General features: G+C 35.8%; 1 protein-coding gene across 4 annotated transcripts in view; it reads right to left on the reverse strand.

Moving 5' to 3' along the window:
- Ttc27 (tetratricopeptide repeat domain 27) overlaps window positions 1-26,574 on the reverse strand; it is a 153,811-nt gene that overhangs the window by 94,026 nt on the left and 33,211 nt on the right. For all 4 annotated transcript variants that reach the window (XM_078029405.1, XM_078029404.1, XM_040271561.2 and 1 more), the window contains 3 exons: window positions 22,750-22,862; window positions 20,624-20,690; window positions 4,864-4,977 (listed from right to left, as the gene is read on the reverse strand). In XM_078029405.1, the coding sequence (XP_077885531.1) occupies window positions 4,864-4,977; window positions 20,624-20,690; window positions 22,750-22,862 (294 nt within the window). The remainder of the gene's footprint in view (window positions 1-4,863; window positions 4,978-20,623; window positions 20,691-22,749; window positions 22,863-26,574) is intronic.

Raw genomic sequence — 26,574 nt, forward strand, 5'->3', positions numbered from 1 at the left:
AGTGTGCTAAACTTAGTGAAGTATCCATAGATACTATTTTTAGTCTTAAAAGTAAATAAAATGTTATCCATTTTTTTCAAAACTTTGGAATAAGGAAATATTAATTCAGATACAGGCTGTTACTATAACAAAGAAATTTAAAAATACAAAAACATAACATGTGACAACAAATCCCATCACCATGTACAACTATAATGCACTAGTAAAAAAAAAAAAAAAATAACCCCTTACTAAACAAATGAAGGATAGAAGCAAACAAATTTACTAATTTTTTAATTAGTAAAAAATTTCTAATTATTTTCATTTTAAAAAAAGCCTAAGTAAGACAGAATTTGTTCTTATTTATAAATCCAATAGTAAGTGCTTCAGAAATGGTAAAGAGGCTCTGCCAGCTTCAAAATATCTCTGACTATAGATAGCAGCCCCAGTTCTCCTGATCTCCAAGGGAAAAAGGGAAGGGACAGTGTCAGGTGAGCACACACATTCCATGTTAAGAGAAAGACCCAGAAGTGGCACTCATCACCTCCATCCACATTCTATTATTTTTTTTTAAGAGTACCCATCATTTTTTTGTAATAAGAATTGTAATCATTCTGCTATCGTGTATTTAAAAAAATAAAATCAATAATAAAAAAGAATATGCCTCCTCACATATACATACCCACTTTCATAGTGAGTATAAAGGGTACAATAAAATAATTAAATCATAAAATATATATATAAAAGTTTTTTGAGTTCTTTATATATCCTAGAGATGAATGCTTTCTTGGAGGTACATGTGGTAAAAAATTTTCCCAATCTGTAGGCTTTATCCTCACATTTTGTTTCCTTTGCTGAGAAGCAGCTTTTTAATTTGAATCCATCTTATTTATTGATTCTTGATTTTACTTCTTGTATTTTAGGAGTCTTATAAAGGAAGTCAGATCCTAGGTCAACATGGTGAAGATTCAGACCTCCTTTTCTTCTATTAGGCACAGGATCTCTGTTCTAGTGTCTAAGTCTTTGGTCCACTTTGAGTTGATTTTTGTGCAGGGTGAGAGATAGCGGTTTAATTTCATTTTGCTACATATGGATCTCCAGTTTTGCCAGCACCATTTGTTGAACAGGTTCTTTTCTCCAGTGAATGTTTTTGGCACCTTTGTGTAGTATGAGAGAACCATATTTATGTAGGTTTGTTTCTCTGTCCTCTATTCTGTACCATTGATCTACAAGTCTATTTTGGTGCCAATACCGTGCTATTTTTATTACTATAGCTCCATGGTATAGTTTAAGGTCTGGTATTGTAATGCCTCCTGCTTTACTTTTCTTGCTAAGGATTGCTTTGGCTATTCTGAGTCTCTTATTTTTCCAAATAAATTTCATGATTTTTGTTCTATATCTACAAAGAATTTCATTAGGATTTTAATAGGAATTGCATTAAAACTATATAATGCTTTTTGGTAGTAAAGCCATTTTTGACAATATTAATTCTGCCTATCCAGGAACATAGGAGAAGTTTCCATCTTCTAAGGTTTTCTTCAATTTCTTTTTTTAGTGTTCTATAGTTTTCATTGTAGAATTCTTTCACTTCTTTTGTTAGATTGATTCCCAGGTTTTTGTTTGTTTATTTGTTTGTTTTGATGCTATTGTGAATGGGGCAGTTTTCCTAATTTCTCTTTCAGTGGATTCATAGCTGATGTACAGGAATGTGTTTGATTTATGGGTGTTGATTTTATATTCTGCTACTTTGCTAAGTTGATTTATTAGTTCTAGATGTTTTCTGGTGGAATTTTTTTGATTTTCTAGATATAGAATCATGTCATCAGCAAATAGTGATAGTTTGAGTTCTTCTTCACCTATATGTATCCCTTTAATTTCTTTCTTCTGTCTTATTGCTCTGGCTAGAGTTTCAAGGATGATATTGAATAGAAGTGGACATCCTTGTCTTGCTACAGTTTTTAGAGGAAATGGTTTCAATTTTTCTCCATTTAGAATGATGTTGGCTTTGGGTTTAACACAACTTTTACAACATTGAGATATGTTCCTACTATCCCTGTTTTTTCTAGTGTTTTGAACATGAAGGTGTGCAGTATTTTGTCAAATGCTTTTCTGTATCGATTGAGATGATCATGATTATTGTTTTTAAGTCTATTAATATGATCAATTACGTTTATTGATAACCCAATCAATAAATGGGCTAAGGAGCTGAACAGACACTTCATAGAAGAAGAAATACAATCGATCAACAAATATATGAAAAAGTGTTCAACATCTCTAGCAATTATGGAAATGCAAATCAAACAAGATTTCATCTCACTCCAGTTAGAATGGCAATCAATAAGAATACAAGCAACAATAAATGTTGGTGAGGATGTGGGGGAAAAGGTACACTCATACATTGTTAGTGGGACTGCACATTGGTACAACCACTATGGAAAGCAGTATGGAGATTTCCTCAGAAAACTTGGAATGGAATCACCATTTGACCCAGCTATCCCACTCCTAGGTTTATACCCAAAGGACTTAAAATTAGCATATTACAGTAATGCAGCCCAGTCAATACTTATAGCAGCTCAATTCACAATAGCTAAACTATGAAACCAACCTAAGTATCCTTCAATAGATAAATGGATAAAGAAAATGAGGTATATATATTCAATGGAATATTATTCAGTTTTAAAGAAAAATGAAATTGTGGCATTTTCCAGTAAATAGATGGAGTTGGGCAATATCATGCTAAGCAAAATAAGCCAATCTCCAAAAAACAAAGGGTTGAATGTTTTCTCTAATATGCAGATGCTAATTCACAATGGGGGCGGCACTAGTGAAGAATAGAATTACCTTAGATTAGGTAGAGGTAAAATGAAGGGAGGGGAGGGGATGTGGGTATAGGAAGGATAGTAGAACGAAACAAACATTATTACTTTATGTATATATGTGACTGCATAACAAATATCATTCTATAACATGTATACTCAGAAAAATGAGAAATTATATATTCCATCTATGTATGATATATCAAAGTGCATAAATGTATTATACTGTTGTGTATAACTAATTAAAACAAATAAAAAATTCAATTAAAAATTAATAAGTAAGACAAAAATTTTAAATAAGATAAATAACTAATGGCAGTATAAGATTATGTACCCTAGAATAAAATAAAATACTACAATCAAATAAATAAGTATATGATGAAATAATTAAAAACACTCTTCCCAACAGTAGAATACCAATTAAGACATCATTAAATAGTTAGAAAATTACCACCTGGCAACTATCATGGTAATAACTTCTGTAGGCAGAAAACTTCAATAAATGCTAAAACTAGTGGGTGAAAGTTGCATAACAAATAGAATTGTAGCTCAGTAACTCCCCCAAAATATTAATTAACTATAATGAGAAAGGAGTAATGAATGTTGGGAAAAACCTCACAAACTTCAGCTTATTCAAGTGACCAAATAACATCACCAGTGACAGGATACATCATGTGCCATATAAAGGAGAAGAGTACATTTCTGTAACATTACTGTCAAACCTGCAAAACCTGAGTCAAATCATGAGGGCACATCAGACAAACTCAAACTGAGTCTCCAAAGTAACTAGACAGTAATCTTTAAGAAAGGACCAGGGAACTGTTCCAGACTGAAGAAGAGGAAAGGGGATGCAAGCTAGATGCAATGCCTAGATCCTTTTGTTGTGACGAACATTATTAGGACATTGATAAAACTTGAAAGGAGTCTCATGGTGAAAGTTAAAGAGCATGTCTTTGTAATGTTCTTACAACTTTCACATAGGTTTGAAACTGTATCAAAATAAAAATAAATTTTTAATAATATCATTTTTATTGGGTGCTATCATTCTTATGTTGAAACTTAATGGCCAGGGCTGGGGATATGGCTCACTGGTAGAGTGCTTGCCTCACATGCACAAAGGCCCTGGGTTCAATCCTCAGCACCACCACAAAAGAAAAAAAAAAAAAACTTAATGGCCAATGTCAAAGTATTAAGCAGTGGGGACTTTAGAAAGTGATTAAGTCATGAAGGTTTGTGCATACACAAATATGTCTCAAGGAATTCTAGTATTATGCATAATTATATTGCACCATTAAAAAATGCAAGGGTTATAAAAAAGGGGCTTGGGAGAATGGGCTTGCTGTCCTCACTTCTTCTGGCGTTTAAGGACAGACACACATCACCATCTATGAAAAACAGGTCTTCACCAGACCATGAGCCTACAGTGCCTTGATCTAGAACTTCTCAGCTCACAGAACTGTGAGAAAATAAATTTCTGTTCTCTATATATTATCTACTCTCAGGTATTTTGTATCACAGGACTAGACTTTGACTTTATGAAAGCCCACATCTTTTATGACATTTTCTATTTTTTTCTTGGTAATAAATCTATAACATGAGTAGTCTATCAGATAATGTGTGAAAGAAATGGACAGAAATAAACTTTAGTATTAAGGAGAAAATGATGTAGATTTTTTTTCACATGTGTCTAGTTTACCACCAGTGAATATTGTATTAGGGTGAATTTTATTTCATTAAACAACCTGTACTTTTGGGACTACATATCTCTTATAGAGTAACTCTTATATCATCTCTCTTAAAGTTCACTATAAGCCTATAACTACAATTATTATTACTCTTACAGAAAATGAAAACGAGGCTTACAGAGGTTAACTACCAGAGCTACAAAGTGACAGAGTTGAACTCTGGAGCCAAGCAGTCACATTTTAGAACCTACACTGTCACAAATAAATAGCCAAGTGTTTGAATAAATCATAAGCCATCTCACTCTTCTACTCATCACATACATGCATGCTTACTTCTAGCAAGAGAGGTGGAAGAAATCCAAAACTGACACATCCATCCTTACCTGTGTCTGCCTCATTGCCCGCTCCACTCGCCGCGTACTTCCTCGCTCAAGTTTCGTCCGGAGGATCAAGGCTGATGTCTGAATGGCCCAGAACTTCGGTTGTGAAAGCAAACACTGATAGAAGAGGAAGAAAGAAGGATAAGCTAGAGATCATATTGTGAGTAGGCGGAATTTAACTCTTGCAAAAATATCAGAATATAGCCAAATGCATATTTGACAATCTAAGCAAACACAGGCAAAAGGCTTTCCTTTATTTCAATTTACATTAAAGAAAATCATGCTAAAACATATCAAAATGCTTTCTGGCATTAAGATCCTATATTACTTGAAATGCTTTCTTAGAAGAGGCATCTTAAACAAGACTGGCCTATACAAAACTTTGAGTATGCACATAATGAAACTTAACCCCAGAGAAAAGTTGTAATGGCCACCAATTCAGAGGGCATGGCAGAAACCACTAAATATGACAAGTAGTGAGAAATAAAGTGCATGGTTTGGGTGAAACAAACTGTGATAAACAAGGATAACTTACCATAATGAACACAATTTAAGCTCTCTTTGAAGGTGACTTAGAATCCAACATTTTCCCTGGGTAGACACTCCCAACAATAACTTTCATTTTCTTGTTGTCTGTTTCTAAACAAATATTTCCTTGTTTCCAAAAACCGGGTATGAAAAGCAAACTAGTTAAAGTCCAATTAATCATTCAAAACCTAGCTGCCCATTAAGAAGCATCTGGGAATCATCAGGCTTTTCTTTTCTTTTTTTTTTTTTTTAAAGTAAATCAGATCTGAAAGCAGGCTCTAAGCATCAGTGCTTTTAAAAAAAAAAAAAAAAAAAAACTCCGTAGATCATTTTGGGGGGTGGGGAGATGTACTGGGGACTGAACCCAGGGCACTTTACCACTGAGCTACATCCCCAGCCCTTCTTTTTTTATTTTGAAGCAGAGTATTGCTAAGTTGCTCAGGGCCTTGCTATGTTACTGAGGCTGGCCTGGAACTCTCCATCCTCCTACTTCAGCCTTCCAAGTGACTGGGATTACAGGCATGCACACCACACCTGGCTCCCCAGGTAATTCTTAAGTGTAAACAACCTGAAGAATTATTAGGCTAAAACAACACAAGTGTTTGTCTTTAGTCAAATTCATTCATTAAAGGTTAGGAATAAGCCTTTCAACATAGCATAAACTATATCAAAGTCACTACAACTCTTTACTGTACTCTGCCCAGCTCTCTTCACTTATTTGTACTAACTGCATGGCCCCTCCAGGCATTTGAATTGTTAACCCCTAATCTAGAATAATCCCTCTTACAATTAAGAGGGAAATGAAGCTCCAACATATGAAAGTAACTGTTCAGTATCACACCTTCGGTAATGGTGAAAACTGGTACCTACGCTTGGTCTCCTGAGAGCGAGAACATCTTTATATCATTTTATAACTTTTTATGAATGAAATTATGATAACTTAAATAGTCAAATTAAGATATGACCAACCAGGCTGGGGATGTGGCTCAAGCAGTAGCACACTCGCCTAGCATGTGCGGGGCGCTGGGTTCGATCCTCAACACCACAAAAAATAAAGATATGTGTCCATCTAAAACTAAAAAATAAATATGAAAAAAAAAAAAAGATATGACCAACTTCGGGCTGGGGATGTAGCTCAGCTGTTAGAATGCACAAGGCCCTGGGTTCACTCTTCGGCATCACAGGAAAAAAAAAAAAAAAGATATGATTAACTTTCAAAAATGGATGACAACTTGGGGCTGGGGTTGTGGCTCAGTGATAGCATGCATGAAGCACTGGGCTCAATCCCCGGCACCACATAAAAATAAAAACAAATAAAATAAAGGTACTGTGTCTATCTACAACTAAAAATATATATATATTTTTTAAAGAAATGGATGATAACTACCCAGGAAAATTCGAAAGTAGAATAATAAAGGTGACTTGGCAAAGAATCTTGAAATAGAAGAAGAGTAAGCAAAGAATCTGAAAATAAGAGAGCAAAAGCAAAAGAATGGGGCCCTACAAAAGTTTATTTATGAATTCACTTGAGCATCTACTGTATACAAGGCAGTGTGCATTGGGTTTAGGGAGAGTAGCAAGAAATAAAGACAAGGTCCCTGCCCCCATAAAACTCACAATTTAAAACAATATTTTATTAAATAATCTTATTCTTCTAAATTAACTTTGAATATTGAAACATTTTTATCTCCTTAAAATATAGCTTACAAAATTAATGTATAATATTAGTGACTCCATTAAGTTAACCCTACAAAAAGAATACATTTACCACAATAAATAGGTGTGTATGGCACCATAAAGATATGAATAATGATACAAAAGGCATTAAAAAGAAAACAGAAGTCATTATTTGCTGGGCATGGTGGTACACACCTGTAAACCCACCCACTTAGGAGGCTGAAACAGGAGCATCACAAGTGCAAGGCTAGCCTCAGCAATTTAGTGAGACTGTCTCAAAATAAAATATAAAAAGGGCTGGGAATATAGCACCCCTGGGTTTAATTCCTAGTACCAGGGGGAAAAAAAGAAAACTAATTGTTAAGATGTGCACTACTTGGCAGAAGATTTTATTATAAAGTGTGATCTCAAAAGTATTTTTTTTTTGAGAATTTTAATTTTTTTTTTTTTTTTTTTAGTTTTCGGCGGACATAACATCTTCCTCTGTATGTGGTACTGAGGATCGAACCCAGGCCGGACGCATGCCAGGCAAGCACGCTACCGCTTGAGCCACATCCCCAGCCCTCAAAAGTTTTTGAAAGAACTTTTTTCATTAGATAAATCTGCAAACCTGGTTCTACTAGTACAGCTGGCTGAATAGCAGTCTTCTTTTTGCCCTATTAAAGGGATTATTATCTGTAAACTCTTGATGACAGAATGGAAGAACACTGAGAAACAGCACTGTCCAACAGTGGGGAAGGTCCTCCAAGTCAATCAAGTATAGATCAGAATCCCAGCTCCACCAAGTTAGCCATGCAGCCTAGGGAAGTTACTTCATACTCACTTCTCAGTTTCTCCTCTCTGAAACTGGAATAACTCTCCCACCTCTCACCAAGATGTGAGCATGAAATAAGTCTGAGTAGATAAAGGTCAACAAGCCCATGAGAGCAGCCACTGAAGCACATGGGACCCTTCCAGAGCCTTTCCTCCTACAAAGCTTTCTCTCAGCATTAACAGAAACATCACCCTCCAGAGCAGGTGGACAAAGCTGCTCACCTCCCATCTGCATCCATCATTTTGCCAACCATCACAGTGAGGAACACGGATGGGCTCAAGACACAGACCTTTAACAGAGTTAAAGCCCACCTTTAGAAAGGTTGACCCAAAGATTCGTACACCAGAGAGATGAAATGGTTTCCTCAGAAAAAGAACAAAGTCATACTGTTTTCTACACTGCAACGAGATCAAGGGGTTTGTGCGAGGCTTTTATGTGAAGGTCAAAAAACACATTCTCATTACACACAAAATGTAAAATGCAATCTAATATTTGAAAGAAGAACCTGACTGGATAACGATCACTGAAGAATGTATCTTTTATCTGTTTAGCTGGGAGATACAGACCAGATACTACCTGTGTGACTGCAGACAGGCCACACTTAGTATATTATCTACAACACCATCACCGTGAGGTGAGAAGCCATCAATGATGTGAAACATTAGGTAAGGAAAGAGAAAACTAAACAGAAGTTTATATATGGTCTATTGACTTATGAAGAAAATTACATTTAAGAAACTGACAGTCTGATAGTTAAGCAACCAAATCCAATAGGAAGAAAACCAACCTCACCTGCCTAAGCAGAAGGTCAAGCCCAGTTGGTGAAAAAGCAAAAACCATAAGCCACCCATAATGGAGAGAGCAATTCAGTCCTCACCATGTACCCTACAGTGGGTCATTGCTTTGAATTCCACTCAATGTAGAATCTGAGAAGTGATCACTCCACTATCTACATGGCTGGCTCTGTGTCAGCTTCAATGTTAGCTTGTCAGAAAGTCTTCTTGCACCTTATTTCCACAACTCCACCTCTACACAGTAATTGTCTATCACTGCATTCAGTTTGGATCCTACAGGGCAGACCCCTAGCTATTTGGTCCACCAGTCCCACAGAGACTGCTGGCACACTTCAGGTAAGTGAAAAAGGGATAAAGAAAGCGACTGACAACAGAGGGAAGACAGCAGGGTGGGGAAGGGCAGGGAGGGGAAGGAAAGGTCCTGGGGACTGACACAACAAGATATATTCCATGCTTTTATAATTATGTCAAAATGGATTCTATTGTCATGTATAATTAAAAAGAACCAATTTAAAAAAAAAAAGAAAAGAAAGGAACTGAGAGTTGAGTACAGTGTGAGCATTGCAAGTGTGAGGCGAGACTGGGCAACTCAGCAAGACTTTCTCTCAAAAAAGTAAAATAACAAGGACCTAGTGGTATAACACCCCTGGGTTCAATCCCCAGTACTCCCCACAAAAAGGAGGGGGTACAGAGAATGGAATTATCTCTTAGTTTCCTTGGGAAAGGTGTTCTCCATTTTTGAACCTCACTTTTTTTTTCAACTATATGATGATGATATTTGATCTGATGGCTTCTAAGGTTACTTTTAGCTACAAAACTTGTTCTAGCTCGGTGGCACACCCTTATAATCCCATCAGCTAGGGAGGCTGAGGTAGGAGGATCACAAGTTCAAAGGCAGCCTCATCAATGGCGAGGCTCTAAGCAACTCAGTGAGACCCTACCTCTAAGTAAAATACAAAAAAGGCCTGGGGATGTGGCTCAGTGGTTAAGACTCCCTGGGTTCAATCCTTGGTATCAAAAAAAAAAAAAAATCAGCAAATAAATAAAAGGAAGACCAGTAGAGTAGAGAAAGGGAATTAGGAGGAGGGAAGCAAGGAAGATGAGTGGGAGTACTAGAGATTGAAATGGAGCAATTATATTATATACATGCATGAATGTGGAAACATTATATGTGTGTGTGTGTGTGTGTGTGTGTGTGTGTGTGTGTGTGTGTATAAACTATATAACACACACACCAGTAACAAAGTGAATTTTCATGATTCTCTCAGAGCCCTGGCCATTCTCAGAGCGGGCGCGCGCACACACACACACACACACACACACATTTTATCAGCTAACAATTTTCCACTAATTGCAACATTCCCCTCAGGCCCAGAAAAGTAGCAAGAAAATTTTGTAACACCATCAAAGAGGATCTGCAGTATTGTTTCTACTAAAAATAAATTTCCTTTTCATTCTTATCATGGTAGGTTTCAAATAATCTTCTTGCAGAGGTCACTAGGATTCCTTTATACGACAATCAGTCTACTCCTTTAAACATGAAGGAGCTTTCAGATAAGTTCTTTTTCCATATAAAATCAAAGCCAGCTCAGAGCCCTCCTTGTGGGTGTATAATTGTCTGGCAACACCAAAGCCAAAACGGATGATGCCCACCCAGGTCAGGCTGACCTTACAAAGCAAGGAACAAAGAAATACTATAAAAAGTAAACATATACCCCTTTCTATGTAATCTATTTAAAATAGCTCTCATTTTAAAAATCAGTTCCAAATGACAATAAGTTAAAAATTTCAAATTAAAAGTTATTAACTGCTCCCATCAGAACCCTAGTCCAAATCCCCTATCCTTGCTCTATAGACCATTTAAAATCTGTCTCAAACCTATTTTTCCCTCCGTCTCACTACTGCCCTACACACATCTTCCAATTTGGCTCACGGACTCTAGTGGAGCTGATACTCGCCCATCCCCTTGCCTTTGTTCCTGCTGTGCCCTGATCCAAACCCCATCTATTTTCCAAGGTCTGAACTCAAATCCTCCCCATATTAACAAAGCCTTCTTTGACTGCTCAGTCCTGAATATTTCCTTCTTTTCTTAACAGTTAGGACACTTATTACCAATTTGAGGTTCAAACTGCCTGGTTTCCGTATTACATTTATTTATTAATTTAATCAGGGCTAAATTAAAAATTCCATGGAGGCAAGTTCCATTGTTTTAGACCTTTATTTCTTCCCCATTACCAAGACCCATGCTGGCCTGGCATATCCTAAGCTGCTGGATGCTCCACTATCACAGTGCTTTTAAAGTTCTTTTCTCTGCTACACAAATTTTCACATAGAAAGCAAAGACAACAGAGTGGTCAATCTGTTGGGTCTTTTGGCTGCCTCAAAAAACAAGACCTGATTCTGGAGATGCTAATTTATCAACACTGCCAGATACACCTTTTACACTTCCATCAAAAACAAGATTTTTAAATAAAAAATTACAAAAGTACCTTTTAAATTTTGTTCTAATTAGTTATATGTGACAGTAGATGCACTTTGACATATCATACATACATGGAGTTCTTCTCATTCTTCTGGTTGTATATAATGTAGAATCATATTGATCGTGTAGTTGTAGTCATATATGCACAAAAAATATACCACTGAGTCCTCACATTTTTCATCTATAAAAATGATAGGGCTAAATTCTGATTTCTATTCAGTACTACATAATATGATTATTATGTAGTACTGAATAGTACTATTATGTTACATGTTTTTCTTGCTCATAAGTAACATGAACTACACTGATTGGTTCAGCAGGAAGAATTGTGTGAGAGGAATTTGCTCTAGATCATTTCATTTAAGTGTATGGAAATGAAAAGCAGGCCTTCTTAGAACACATGAGCTATCTTCAGACTGAACTCTTCATTCTTTAACTCTGTGCTAATTCATAGTTTCAAAGTGAATCTTACCATCATGTACATTATCCACAAGATGTTAACTAAAACAAAACAAAACAACAACAAAAACTACAAGTAAACAGCAGAATGATCTGTAGAATAGAGGAAAAGGAATAAGAAGAGCAAGGAGAAAAAGGAAAGGAGAAGTATTGGGAACTGAATTAGAGCAAATTATATCCCATGCTTTTTAAATTATGTCAAAATGAATCCTAATGTTTTATATAACTAAAAAGAAACAATAAAAAATTTTAAAAGACCTAAGGGCTTTAGCTTCGATGCAGGCCAAAACCAGAAGCACAAAGGCACAAGTCTGAAGAAAACACTTTAATACAAATATATTAGCCATCTTGGCTTTAAGTCCATATCTGGGGACCGAAAGCCCATTAAGTACTTTGAAATTAAAATGTACACAATGAAGTCAATACTGTCTATTCTTTAAAATGGTTTAAGAAATCAAATAACTTTGAAATAACAAGGTTGAAATGACCTTGCTATTGATCAAAACTGGTTTTTAATTTTTTATTATTTGATATATGCGGAAGGTTAAAAATAACTAAATATACATTTTGAGGTATAATATAAATACCCGTGAATCTAAGACTAGCTTTTTAACTTGTTATATTTACAAATTCATCCACATTTTTACTTACATATTTAGCTGATTTATTTTCATTTTACTATTGAATAATATTTCATAATTGTGTTAAAAAGTCACAATTGAGTTGGACATGGTGGCACACACCTATAATCCCAGTGGCTCGGGAGGCTGAGGCAGGAGGATCTTTGAGTTCAAAGCCAGCCTCAGCAAAAGCAAGGTGCTAAGCAACTCAGTGAGACCTTGTCTCTAAATAAAATTCAAAATAGGGCCGGGGATGTAGCCAGTAGTTGAGTGCCCTCTGAGTTTAATCCCTGGTACCAAAAAAAAAAAGTCATAATTGATTTATTCATCCTCCTGTCAACAAACATTTTTCTGCCATCACACATTGTGCTATTGTTAAACACTCTTATATGCGTCTACTGATGCAGACCCAAAAGTTTTACTCATGCATACTTCTAAGAGTAGAAATTCTAGAACACTGTGATGCAAAACTTCTTGATAAGTACACTAAGTCACTCTGATGTGGCTAAGTAAACATGGATTAAATGTTTAAAATTCTACTTTTTAATTTCAAATTATTCCTACAAGTTATCCAAATCATAAATGTATAACAACTAATAAGCTGTTTGGCTATTTTTGTGATGAAACCCTTATTTCTTTAAACACTCCACACATAACCTGTTCTATATTCTGAACAATGTGTCCTTTCATTAGTTGTTTGCTGTTTCTGTTGACAATCATGAGAGCCTCCTTCCTTCTTTGTGTGTAAGTCTTTTTTTTTTTTCTTTGTGTGTAAGTCTTTATAGGAACATATACTTTGATTTCTTGTGGGCAAATACCCAGTGATTCACTTGATGATTAACCTCATGAGAAAATGCCAAACTGTATTCCAAAGTGGGTGTACCATTTTACATTTCTACCAGCAAAGTAGGAGAGTTCGAAACTCTCTGCATGGTATTTTTTAAGGGTATACAGTGGTATTTTCTTGTGCCTTTAATTTGTATTTCCCAAATGATTAGTAATATCATATATCTTTGATGCTTTCAATGGCCTTAAATATATAATTATCCCTCAGTATCCTTGGGGGATTGGTTTTAGGATCCCCTTGGATACAAAAATCCACTGATGCTCAAGTGCCTTATATAAATGATGTATTCCTGGCACATGACCTGTGCACACCCTCTTGTTTACTTGAAGTCATCTCTAATTATTTATAACTCTAAAACAATATCAATGTTATGTAAATGTAACATAATGTAATATAATGTAATGTAATATAAATATCATGTTGTATTGTTTAGGAAATAATAAGAAAAAAGTATATATATGTTCAGTACATGTGCAAATTTTTTCCAATTACTTTTTATTTTAGGTTGGTTGAATCCATGGATGCAGAACACCAGTCAACTGAATCTTTATCTATTCAAATCCTTCATACATTTTTAATTGGTTGGTTCACCCTTTATTACTGAGTTAGATGAGGAATTTATTCTGGAAGCAAGACCTTTGTGAAGTACATAAACTGTGATTTTTTTCTTCCAGTATCTGGCTAGTCTTTTCGTTTTCTTAATGTGGTCTTTCAATGAACAGAAGGTTGTAACTTTAATGAAGTCCGATTTATCACTTTTTCCCTTTTATGGATCATATACTTAGTGTCTTAGCTAAAAGTTGCAAACTACCCCAATGTAGTGGGGTAAATTTTACCTAGAAAAACATAGGAGAAAAATTTTGTAACATTGGGGTCAATGATTTAGGTTGATGACTGACTTACACATACATTTCCTTTTTGACCCATGGACAAAGTAAATTGTTTAACTGCTTGGACCAAATATTTGAGGGTTCTTGGATCTCTACTAGCTATTTATACCATTTAATTCCATTGTAGAAAGAGATAATACTCCACACAGTGTCATTTTTATTTACTCATTCATTGAGATGTATTTCATGTTTCAGCAATGGTCTTGCTGAACACATCATGTGCACCTGAAAAGACCATGTATTCCGAGTATAATGTTTTATAAACAACAGTTAGGTGAAGGTGGTTAATACTGTTGTCCAAATTACTTAGATATCTGATTTTGTTATTTATCCCATCAGTTGAGATTAGAGAATTGTTGAAAGCATCAACTATGATTGTGACATTACCTATTTCTTACTCTAATTGTGTTAATTCCTGTTTCATGTATATACAGTTATTATTATTAGGCACATGGCACACTGTGATCATTCTGTTTTCCTGTTAAGTCTTCCTTTATTATGAAATAGTCCTCTTTGTCTCTAGAAACATGATTTGAAACAAAATCCATTTCATCTGATATTAATGTTGAAATCCAGTCTTTTTATACTTGCTGTTTTTATGGGTTATTTTCCATCCAATTATTTTCAGCCTGAGTCTTTTTATGTTTATAATACATTTTTCCTAGGGAGCACAGAACTATCTCTTCCCCCCATTATTTGGAGTGTTTATCCATTAGCACTTAATATCATCATTCATGTAGTTGAATTTAGATATACCATTTGATTTTACATACATTACTTGGTTTTTCTTCTTCAGCATACTAATAAAGTGAAATGCACTATTTCACATTAAACCAATTTTGTATTCCTGAGATAAACACTACTTAGTCATGACTCATTTGCCTTATTCTACACTGCTATTTCATATATTTTATCCAGTTTTGTTCTTATTCACAATAGAAACTGAATGCAATAACAGTCATTCCAACATGACTGGAAAGGAAATTTGTACATAAGTATAACTAACTTTAAGATGCAGTTAACTGTGGAGGGAAAAAAGATCAGTCCTCAGGCCAGTTCTGACTCAGACAGAACTAGAAAAGAGGACAGAGCAAGGGATCACTCAGCGTGAAGCTGTTCCCTTACTTAACCTGGCATTTTTCTGTTTTTTACTGAGGCCTTTCTTCATGTGGTCGCTTCACCAGGTTGACTCCGCCAGGCACAGCCATGGTTTATGTTGCTCAGGTCTTGCCGTGCTTGCTCCTAGGCACTGTGAGGTTCCTCTGAAGTAAGGGACCCAGTAACACACACTGTCAGAATTAACAGTGCCAACTCACAAAGTTACACTGCCTATCCTAAAGAAACCAAAATTTTAAAATAAGTATTTCCTAGGGGAAAAAAAAAAAGATGATCATTTTAATCTGTAAAAATGGTTAGCTATGGGCTGGGGATGTGGCTCAAGCGGTAGCGCGCTCGCCTGGCATGCGTGCGGCCCGGGTTCAATCCTCAGCACCACATACCAACAAAGATGTTGTGTCCGCCGAGAACTAAAAAAAAAATAAATATTAAAATTCTCTCTCTCTCTCTCTCTTTAAAAAAAAAAAAAAATGGTTAGCTAGGCCTGGGGTTGTAGCTCAGTGGTAGAGTGCTTACCTGGCATGTGTGGGACACTGGGTTTGATTCTCAGCACTGTACATAAATAAATAAAAATAAATAAAGGTCCAATAACAACTAAAAAAAATTTAAAAAAATAGTTACCTATTTTACATTCAGAGATAAGTATACATTAAATAACTTTAAAATCAATAGCAGAGGGCTGGGGAAGTGGCTCAAGCGGTAGCGCGCTCGCCTGGCATGCGTGCAGCCCGGGTTCGATCCTCAGCACCACATACCAACAAAGATGTTGTGTCCGCCGAAAACTAAAAATAAATAAATAAATATTAAATTTTTTTTTCCCTCTCTCTCTCTCTCCCTCTCTCTCCCTCCCTGTTTTTAAAAAACAAAAAAATCAATAGCAGAGCTAGAAATGGTGATGCATGCCTGTAGCCCAGCACCTGGGAGGCTGAGGCAGGAGGACTGACTGACCACAGGAGTTTAAGACCTGCCTGGGCAACAACGTCTCAAAAAAGAAAGAAAAGGTAAGGAAAAGGGGGAAAGAGAAGGAAAGGGAAGGGGGAAGAGAAAGGGAAGGGAAGGAGGGGAGGGGGAGGGAAAAGAAGGGGAGGGGGAAAGGATGGGATCAATGGCAGAAAGAGAAAATACATTAAATAATGTGAAAGTTCCAAAAGACTCTTTCCTTCTTCTACTTCGTTGGAGCTTCTGGCAGACAGTGAGAGGCAAGCTGCCAGTATCAATTCACACTTAAACAGAAATTTTGCCAATGAAAACTAAAACACCTGTATGAATTACCTAAATTGTTCCCATTTTCAACAATGAAAGGAAATTTAAAACATCAGTGAAAGTCACTGACTTGGCTCATCTGAAAGGAAATAACATAGATCTCACAGTTCACTTTAAATTATCAAGCTGATACAACATGAATGGTTCTCTAAAACAATATAGGTTATTTTTACTATGACTCAGTCAGTTTTCCTGAAATGTGCAGATGTAATTTCTCAGGAATAGCACCACAAAATGACAACTTATACAAGAAAAGCTATTCCTCTCAGGACAAGCTTCCGACTTTACTGAATTAAAACATTTCCCAACAGAGCTCACATATTTTCAATATGCTGAAACAACATGAAAATACTGGCAAAAAATATTTCCAAAAAGAGAGTCACTATTACTTTAGTCAACTTTTGGACAGTTCACTAAAACTGAACAAACTTCAGGACCAATAAGCCATCATTTGTTTATTCAATAAGTATTTACCAAATGCCAAATACCCATGGGACCTGTCCCTCCAACGGCAAGAATATTACAATTTTGTTGTACTTGCTATTTTCTATCAACAAGGAAGGCCCCAGTAGTTCACAACCCCAGTCCCAAGTCACCATGTTACTGCCAGGGCAAAGCGATAGCAAGAAAGAATACTCCTGTTCTCCCAGTTCTTTTCTCTTCCCTTCCCTCAGCTAATTCCACAGACGTCTCACTCACTGAGGCTACAAGAAAACAGGAATGCTCTCTCAGAAACCAGGACGCAGACAGCCAGGCTCATCACTGAACGCTGCAAGAACTTCTCCAGAGTACTTTTCCTTACACTGCACAACTGGATCCTCAAAACAAATTTTTTGTTTGGAGAAGGGGTACATCACACATTCCTTCATTTTACAGAAGAGGAAAGTGATACAAGTAGCAATCCCTATCATGCAGTGCCACCTGAATGATGGAACTAAGCAGAGCAATGCAGTTGCAGAAGAGAAATCAACGCTATTTAAAGGTTACAGCATATTATTTTCATTCTCTTTTTCTGTATACGTTTTTTGAGCAATAACTAGGAATAAAACATTGAAGCACTCTACCAGGCCACGTAAAAGACCCAGAAAAGAAGAGCTCAGTCACTAAAGTTGGGAGTCTGGTAATGGAAAGGCATATACCTCATTTATTATAGCCAAAATACAACCCTTGCCAAAAAAGAGGCACAGATAAAAAGTTCAAGAGTACAGAAGTAAGAAAGCATGTAAAAATGGTCCCTCTTTTCTCAAACACTCTTTGAGCCATATGATACAACCATCTGGTGGTATTGATGGGGGACTGGTTCCAAGGCTCCCTTAAAATACCAAAATCCAAAGTTGCTCAAGTCCCTTACACAAAATGGCACAGTATTTGCATATAACCTACATATACTCCCATGCACTGAAATTACTTAATACAATGTAAGTTACACTGTATTGTTTAGGGAGTAGTGACAAGGGAAAAAAAAGTCTATATATGTTCACTATAGACAAAATTGTTTTTCAAATATTTTGAATCCATGATAGGTTGAATCTATGCATGCAGAACTTATGAATATGGAGGTCAGCTATATAAATAAAGTTTTTTCCTTCATTAAAACCAGGAGGCGCTTAAGTCTAAATTATCATGTATCTACTTCAGTACCATGCACAAAGAACAGGTAAGAGGAAGAACTGACAGATAAAAGGAAGAGATAATAAAGGCAGTTTAGGTTTTTCTGGGGTAGTTTGTATGGTTCTTTTAGGGCAGAAAAACAGAAGGAGAACAGTGTAGACCCCAAAGTATCCAGGAGGTACCTAAAAAGCCCTTTTTACATCTAAGTTTCTGGTCCTGCTTCTCAGAAAGATTTACTTGGTATTAACAAACTCATCTCTTTAGAAAAAGAGTTAGGCTTGATACTGAGTCTCTGTAATGCAAAAACTTTCCCCCAAAAGAGGTCAGATCAGTTCTGACTGGGATGAGGGCTGGAGAACAGAGAGCAGAAAAATTATGCAGTATAAAGCCAGGAGTTTAAGACCTGCCTGGGCAACAACGTGAGACTCTGTCTCAAAAAACTTAATTTATGACCTTCACTATAAGCAAAGAGCAGTAAGTTACCCAAGATTTGAAGTCACCAGACTTAATTACTTCAGGAGTACCTCACAATACAGAGGAATAAGAACAGGTTAAAGAAAGAAAAAGATTTAAAGAAAGGAAAGAGAAATACTCTCATTCACAAAAAGTGCTGAAAAAGCGGGTCTTTTCAGGGGCAGATAATACACACACCACAAAGAACTTCTTATGTGACCAATCCCAAGAGGTTGTTACTACTTCACCCTCCCTAAGGAACACCAGCAGGAACATTTCCTGTTACATGCCACATCCCCATCTACCTCAGCCATCAGAAGAAACCCAAGCATCAGGCCATTTGTAACCTAGACATGTGTCTTCCTTCAGCCCTATACTTGCCTATTATGACTCAGTTCATGGCCACCACACACCTTCTGTATGCTTCCCCTGTGCCCCACTTCAGACAGATCTGTGTTCAATGTCACCTTCCCAGTAAGATGTTTCCAAGACCACCTTGTCTAGAAAAATCACATGCATCCCACTCTTAGTCCCTTACCTTGCTTTATATTTCTCCTTAGCATTTGTATTAAAGATCTATTTCTCTCTTTGTCTACTGTGTACTTTCCCCACAAGAATTTAAATTGATGAGCTGGGGTTGTGGCTCAGTGGTAGAGCGCTTGCCTAGCATGTGTGAGGCACTAGGTTCAATTCTCAGCACCATATATAAATAAATGAACAAAATAAAGGACCATCAATGACTCAAAGATTTAAAAGAGAGAGAGAGAGAGAGAGAGAGAGAGAGAGAGAGGGAGAGAGAATGTAAATTGATGTAAACTCTGGAAGGGAAGACTGTTAAGTGCTGCGACTCCAAAGATCATCACAATGCCTGTATATATCAACTATTTAACAGACATTAGCTTAACAAGTAAATGGAAGATACAAAAGTTTTTTTATGCTTTTAAAACAATTTTACCACTTTACTTGCCAAATTCCTTATAGCACACATAATGAATAAAATAAGGGCATTTCTACATAGTTACCTAAAACACACATGATATAATGATACATATCCAAGATTTCTAATAATGAACTGGGGGAAAAAAATGGGCACCCAGAGGACACACAGAGCTAACATCTAACCAGTTCCAAGAGGGTATGTAGGAAACAGTGATTTGAGAACTTTACATGACAGTACAAAAAAGCTAGCTTTTCTTTCTTCTAGATAAAAGTCCTTTCTTTTGCCTTATCTGAAAAATAACAATGAAAATATCAGAATTCTAACTTGATTACTATGAATTTTAAAAATACTTTTGAAAAAGTGACACATCTTACCAACTTGTATCACTAAAGAAAATATATCATTCTTCATTTATCAGATCTTCTCTTGTAAAGAATATGTATCCTCTGGCATGGGGCCCTGCATTTAATCCCCAGTACCATACACACACAAGAAAAGACACAGGATAGGCATCTTTTTAAAATCTGTAAATCCAAAAAATGATACTGACTGACCCCTTTCTCTGTGACATATTTCTCTTGAACTCTTCTTTGATCATTAATCTTCAAATATCCACTACCCCTTCTTCCCTTTTCACTGCCAATCTTCTTCAACTATGGTGTTTATCAGCTTTATTTTCTTATCGTTCATTCCCTCCCTAATTCTCTCTACTGAGATGACTATCCGTGCTTCAGGTAAGCGAGGGTCTCCCATCAAATCCACAGCCTCTTGTCTGTCTGCACTTCTCTCTTGACCATTCCAGCTGCTGAATGCTGAGGAGCACCCCATCTTTTGACATCTCCTCCTTCCCTGGTATCTACAACCCATTCTCTCCTCCCCCTGCACTAAGCTCTCTTGCTCAACTTCACCCATGCAGGCATCCATTGCCCTCAGTCATAGGCATGATTGTCCTGTGCCTGCTACTTCATAAATTTGTTCAACAGATATTTATTGAGCATCTTTTATATGCAAGATAATGGAATAGGTCCTGGGATTAAAAAATGAACAAGAAATATTTGGTCCCGGTCTTTAAATCTAAGCAAGTACAAAGAAAAATGGTTATGCTTAAGTCAGCAGCAAGAAATGTAGCTTGGAAACTAAAATGATATGGATTTCTTCCCCTTAGGTGGCAGAGTTTCAAAACGACCAATCTAAGGCAATAGCATACCAGAGGCAAAATAATTTACAAGGAAAATGAAACAAAATAGAAAGGAAAAGGACATTACTCACTGATGTAAATGCCAGCAGCTCCTCTTCAGTTAGCTTATGCACTGGGTTATTCTTTTGAAAATTTGTGCTTTGAATTAAAAAAAAGTATATAAATTCTAAATTGCATGTTGCAGATAAAGAAATGAAAGTTTTAAAAGCATAATGAATAGCTATGTTTTATTTATTTGAACACACATTCCTATTTACTAAATTTAGGCACAAAAAATATTATTAGAACACTAGATAAGTAAAAATTAAGCAGTTGTCAAAGATAGAAAACAATATGAATTCTAAAACCCTGTTAATAAAAATATAATTAGTAGGAGCATTTTGGGAACAATTTGGCACTATCTTGTAAAGTGACATTCACATATTCTCAACTCAATAATTCCATACTAGATAGAAAGCCCAGAGAAATAATGAATGGGGGCCCAGGAAATGACATACATAAATATCCATAGTAGTATTATATGTAACAAGAAAAATATGAAAACAATCCAAATGTCCAAAAGGAAAATGACAAGTTATGATTTATCCATCCAAAGGGACACTACACTTCAAATTAAACTGAAGCTATAGATAATGACATGAATCATAAAAACACAGTAAGAAAAAAAAAAGGACATTGCACAGAACTACCTGTCAAAATATCACCACTTATAAAACTGAAAAATAAACAAAATGAAGCAGCTGACTTACAGACCTACAAAGCATGAGATTCAATATGTATATATAAATATATGATGTATGTATACATATACATATACACACATACATATATAAAATATAAAAATATTTTAAAAGGCTGGGGAGGTGGCTCAGTGGTTAAGTGCCTGGTACCAATAAAAAAGGAGTAACTTCATGTAGAAGAAACACAGCAAGCACTACTTTATTTTTCTTTTCTTTTCGGTATTGGGGGGCACTTAATTACTGAGCCATCTCCCAGCCCTATTTATAAATCCCCAGCCCTTTTTATTTATTTAGAGACAGGTTTTTACTAAGCTGCTTAGAGCCTTGCTAAATTGCTAAGACTGGTTTTGAACTTGCAATCCTCCTGGCCTGCCTCAGCCTCCAGAGTCAGTGGGATTATAGGCCTGTGCCACGCTGTAAGCACCACTTTAATCATGTGATCAAAGTGAAAATTACCAGGAGCAGGACAAATAAAAATTATATTCCAGGTCCTAGGATGCAAGGAGAACCATAATGTTTTACATCTCTGATCTCTGCTAATAATGTATAAGATGAATCTAATCATTTTTTAAAATCAGACAAACTCAAATTGAGGGAAATTCAAAATAACTGGCTTATAAATTTCAAGTGTCAAAATCATAAAAGTCAAGGAAATATGAGGAACTATTGCAGATTGACAAAAACTAAAGAGACATGACAACTAAAAGGAATATGTACAGTCTAGACTAGATCATTTGTTCTAAAGGAGATTATCAAGACAAAGGCAAAAACAGAATGAGGTCTGAAAATTAAATGATTAGAAAGTATAAATAGTAACTTTCAGTTGTTTTTGTTTTGTTTTATTCTTTTGATACTGAGCATTAAATCCAGAGGTGCTTTACCACTGAGTCACTTCACCAGTCTTTTTTTTTTTTTTTTTTTTTGAGTTAAGGTCTCACTAGTTGCTGAGGCTGGCCTTGAACTTGTGATCCTCCTGCATCCGCCTCCTGAGTTGCTAGGTTTATAGGCATGTACCATGGCACTTGGTTTAACTTTCATATTTTGAAAGCAGTATTGTGGCTATATACAAAAACATTAGTATTTGTTGGAAAAACACTAAATTTTTTCAAGGACTTGTTCTCAAAAATTCTTTGCACTGCCCTTCCATTGCAACTTTTTTTCGTGTTTATTTCAAAATATTTTTTAAAAAAATATTTCCACTACGTATAAGGTTCTATAATATTAAAAATTAATTTTACCCAAATTCTACATATAAAGGAAAGAAAAGAATGAGTATACAACTAACAGGAGATTCTTAATCTCTTAATTCTTTAATTGGCTGCCCAAGAATTTCCTATCTTCATAAGCACTTACCAAATACCTTATTTATCCAAAAATCTTGTGGCCTTCTTGAATAAAAATGTCCCCAAACCCACGAAAACAAACATGTAAGGTAACCAAGCCAGTCATCAACTTACCAGACTCCAAGGATAATAGCAAGCTCTTCAGCACATAAGTCAGGGATCTGAAACTGCTCACAGTCTGCTAACTTTATCTCATTCAAAACAGTGTCATCATTGAGCTCAAGATTCTGGTGGAATACAAAAGAAAATATTTATACCAAAAAGTAAAATTTTATTCACTTAACAGGACTGTATGTCACAGATGACTAGGAGGGATAAAGTTAACTTTCATTTTTGTTAACGACTATATAATGTCTACATATGGTCAGTAGAATGTTTCTTATAAAATACATATTTGGGAATAATTTACCTTGTAGAAGGGAAGATGTATCATCTACACCCCAAGAATGCACTAACAATAATAGGGAATAGCTGGGTACAATGATGCACACCTATTCTGCTGACCACTCGGGAGGCTGAGGCAGGAGGATCACTTGAGTCCATGTATTAGAGACCAGATTGGATGATGCAGTGAGAGACTCCACTCTCAAAAAAGAAAATAACAGTGAATAGCAGCTATCCTTGACTAAGCCTACTATACAAAAACTCCTCTGCTGGTCATTTTACAAACATTTGCTTATTCATCCTCACAAGAATTATAAACAAATATGTATTTCTTTTCCCATGTATAGATAAGAAAACAAAGAATCAAGAGACTTTAAGAAGCTGATCCAAGGTCACAAAGTATGTGGCAGCATCAGAATTTAAAACCTGGTCTTTCTCTCTGCCTCTAATTTCTAACATAAAACATCAACTCCCTAACTCCATTTCTCAACATAGTGTGATCAGCTGTGACCTGTGTTACAAATAATAGGACATTAATGACAGAAATATCAAACTGACAAACTGACTCTAAAATTTATATAGAAATGGAAGAGTCCTAGATTAGCCAAAACAATTTTAAAAAGAATAAAGGCTGGGATGTGGCTCAGTAGTAAAGCATTTGCCTAGCACCTGCAAGAGAGTATTTTTTTTATACCTTTATTTTATTCATTTATTTTTATGTGGTGCTGAGGATCAAACCCAGGGCCTCGCACATGGTAGACGAGCGCTCTACCGCTGAGCCACAACCCCAGCCCCTGCAAGACAGTATTTGATTTCAGGAGTTACTCTACAGTCAAGACAGTGTGGTCCTGACATAAAGGTAGACATATAAATGAATGGAAGAGAATGCAGTCTGAAATTTTAGACCCAGTTGATTTTCAATACAGATACCTAGGTAATTCAATAGGTAAAATATTTTCAATAAATGATTTTGGAACAACTGGATATCCATTTGGAAAAAAATGACCCTCCATCTTTGTCTCATATCACATAAGTCAAAATTGATCACAGACCTTAATATAGAAGCTAAAACAGGGGAAAACAAAAACTTCTAGAAGAAATCATAAGAGGAAATCTTAAAAGTCTTGGGGTAGACAGTCGTCCTTAACCAAGACATGTAAGAAAAACATAAACAATTATAGAAAAACTCTATAAAATAGTCTTCATCAAATTAAAAACTTCTCATCTTTGAAAATAATATTAAGAAAATGGAAAGCCAAGCTTAAGACTCAAAGAATGTACTGATAAAACAAATATGTGCAAAGGTACTTATACTCAGAATAGGGAGAACTCTTGGAACTCAATGAGGAAGAAAAAGTACCTGATTAAAAAATGGACAAAAAATTTGTATAGCTAGTTCAGAAAAGATGTTATATAAATAACCAGTAAGTACACACACACACACAAAAAAAAAATTCTTGACTATAGTAATCAACAAAGAAATACTGATTAAAGGCTAGAGTTGTGGCTCTGTGGTAAGAGTGCTTGCCCTAGCACATGAGAGGCACTGGGTTCAATTCTCAGCACCACATATAAATAAATGAATAAAATAAAGATCCATCAACATCTAAAAAATTTTTAAAAAAAGAAATACTGATTAAATCAGAATAAACTAGTAATACATAAATATTAAAATGGCTAAATTAAAAAGTTAATTTTAATTAACTTTTAATTTATGTTAATTTTAATTAACATAGTAAATGTATACAAGGACCTGGAACAATTAGAACTTTCACACATTGCTGACAGAAATACAAGATGATACACCACAGAAAAGACTTTGTCAGTTTCTTATACATTTACCATTTGAGGTACCAATTCTACTAAGTAATTACTCAAGAGAAATGAAAACATATGTTTATGCAAAGATCTGCACATAAATGTTCACAGCAGTTTTATTTGTAATCGTCCAAAATTGGAAACAGCCCAAATGTCTGTCAACAGATAGATTTTTTTAATTACACTATATTCAACCAACAGAATTTTATTCAGCAATAGGAACTACTGACACATGCAATCATACAGATAAATCCCCAAAAAATGCTGAAAAAGAGGCCAGATACAAGGGTACATACTGTCTGATTATGTTCATATGAAATTCCAGAAAAGGTAAACCATCTGTAGTCACAGAGAGCAAAACAATGGTTGTTCAGGACCAGAGAAATGAGGGGCTGACTGCAATGGTGCACTGCACAACTCTTTAAAGCAATGGGATTATCTTATCTGTATAGTAAGCATATACATTTCTTTGCCAAATATTGAAGTGTATAATTAACATGGGTCAACTTTTCTGTAAGATACACCTCAATAAAAGTGATTCTTTAAAAAATGAATCACCCAAAACCAGTAAAACCACAATGAGATAACACTACAAACTAACTCATCAGAATGGCAAACATTCAGGACTGACACCACCAACTACGAGCAAACAGGGAGACCCACTGGTGCTCTCCAGCACTGATGGGCAGAAAGTAAAACTGGACAACTACTTTGGAAAAGAAATTAGTAATCTCTCACAAAGTTAAAAATACACTTACCACACAACCCATCCCTTCTATTCCTAGTATTTACCCAAGAGAACTAAACACTTGTTCAAAGACTACACACAAATGTTCCAAACTGCTGTACACATAATAGCTACTAGAAACAACTCTGGTGTCCATTAACAGCTAAAAAAGTAAAGGCAGTTACCCATACAACGAAAACTACTGAGCAATAAGTGGGATCTAACTATTATTATTATGACATGGATAAATCTCAAAAACATTATGCTAAATGAAAGAAGCTATTGTATAGTGGCTCACACCTTTAATCCCAGGACTCAGAGGCTAAAAGCTGGAGGATCCAAGTGTGAGGCCAGCCTCAGTAATTTCGTGAGACCCTAAGCAACCTGCCAAGGCCCTGTCACAAAATAAAAAGGGATAGGGCTACAGCTCAGTGGTGAAACACCTTTGGGTTCAAACCCCAGTACAGAGGAAAAAAGAATTAAAGAGGGCTGAGGATGTGGCTCAAGCGGTAGCGCGCTCGCCTGGCATGCGTGTGGCCTGGGTTCGACCCTTAGCACCACATACCAACAAAGATGTTGTGTCCGCCGAGAACTAAAAAATAAATATTAAAAAATTCTCTCTCTCTCTCTAAAAAAAAGAATTAAAGAATAAAAAAGAAAAAGGATAGAAGCCAACTACATGATTATATTGATGTGAAAATTTAGAAGCAGCAAATTTGTGGCAAAAAAAAAATAGATCAGTGGGAGAGAAAGTGACTACAAAGCAGTGTGAGGGGACTTCTGGGGTAATGAAAATGAATCTGCATTTTCATTATGGCAAGGACTTCATGGTCCTATGTGTTCTTCAAAACTCATCACACTGTATCTAAAATAGGTGTATTTTATATAAAGTATTTCAATACACTGATTTAATTTTTTTCTATTTCAACACATATAAAGCTAAAACAAGGAAGACTTTGGGAGCCAAAGGGAGGTAGGCAGAAACTCCCAGTTTCAGAAGGCTAGAAATT

This window comes from Ictidomys tridecemlineatus, chromosome 12 (assembly GCF_052094955.1).
Source record: "Ictidomys tridecemlineatus isolate mIctTri1 chromosome 12, mIctTri1.hap1, whole genome shotgun sequence".
In the NCBI taxonomy this organism is placed as follows: domain Eukaryota; kingdom Metazoa; phylum Chordata; class Mammalia; order Rodentia; family Sciuridae; genus Ictidomys; species Ictidomys tridecemlineatus.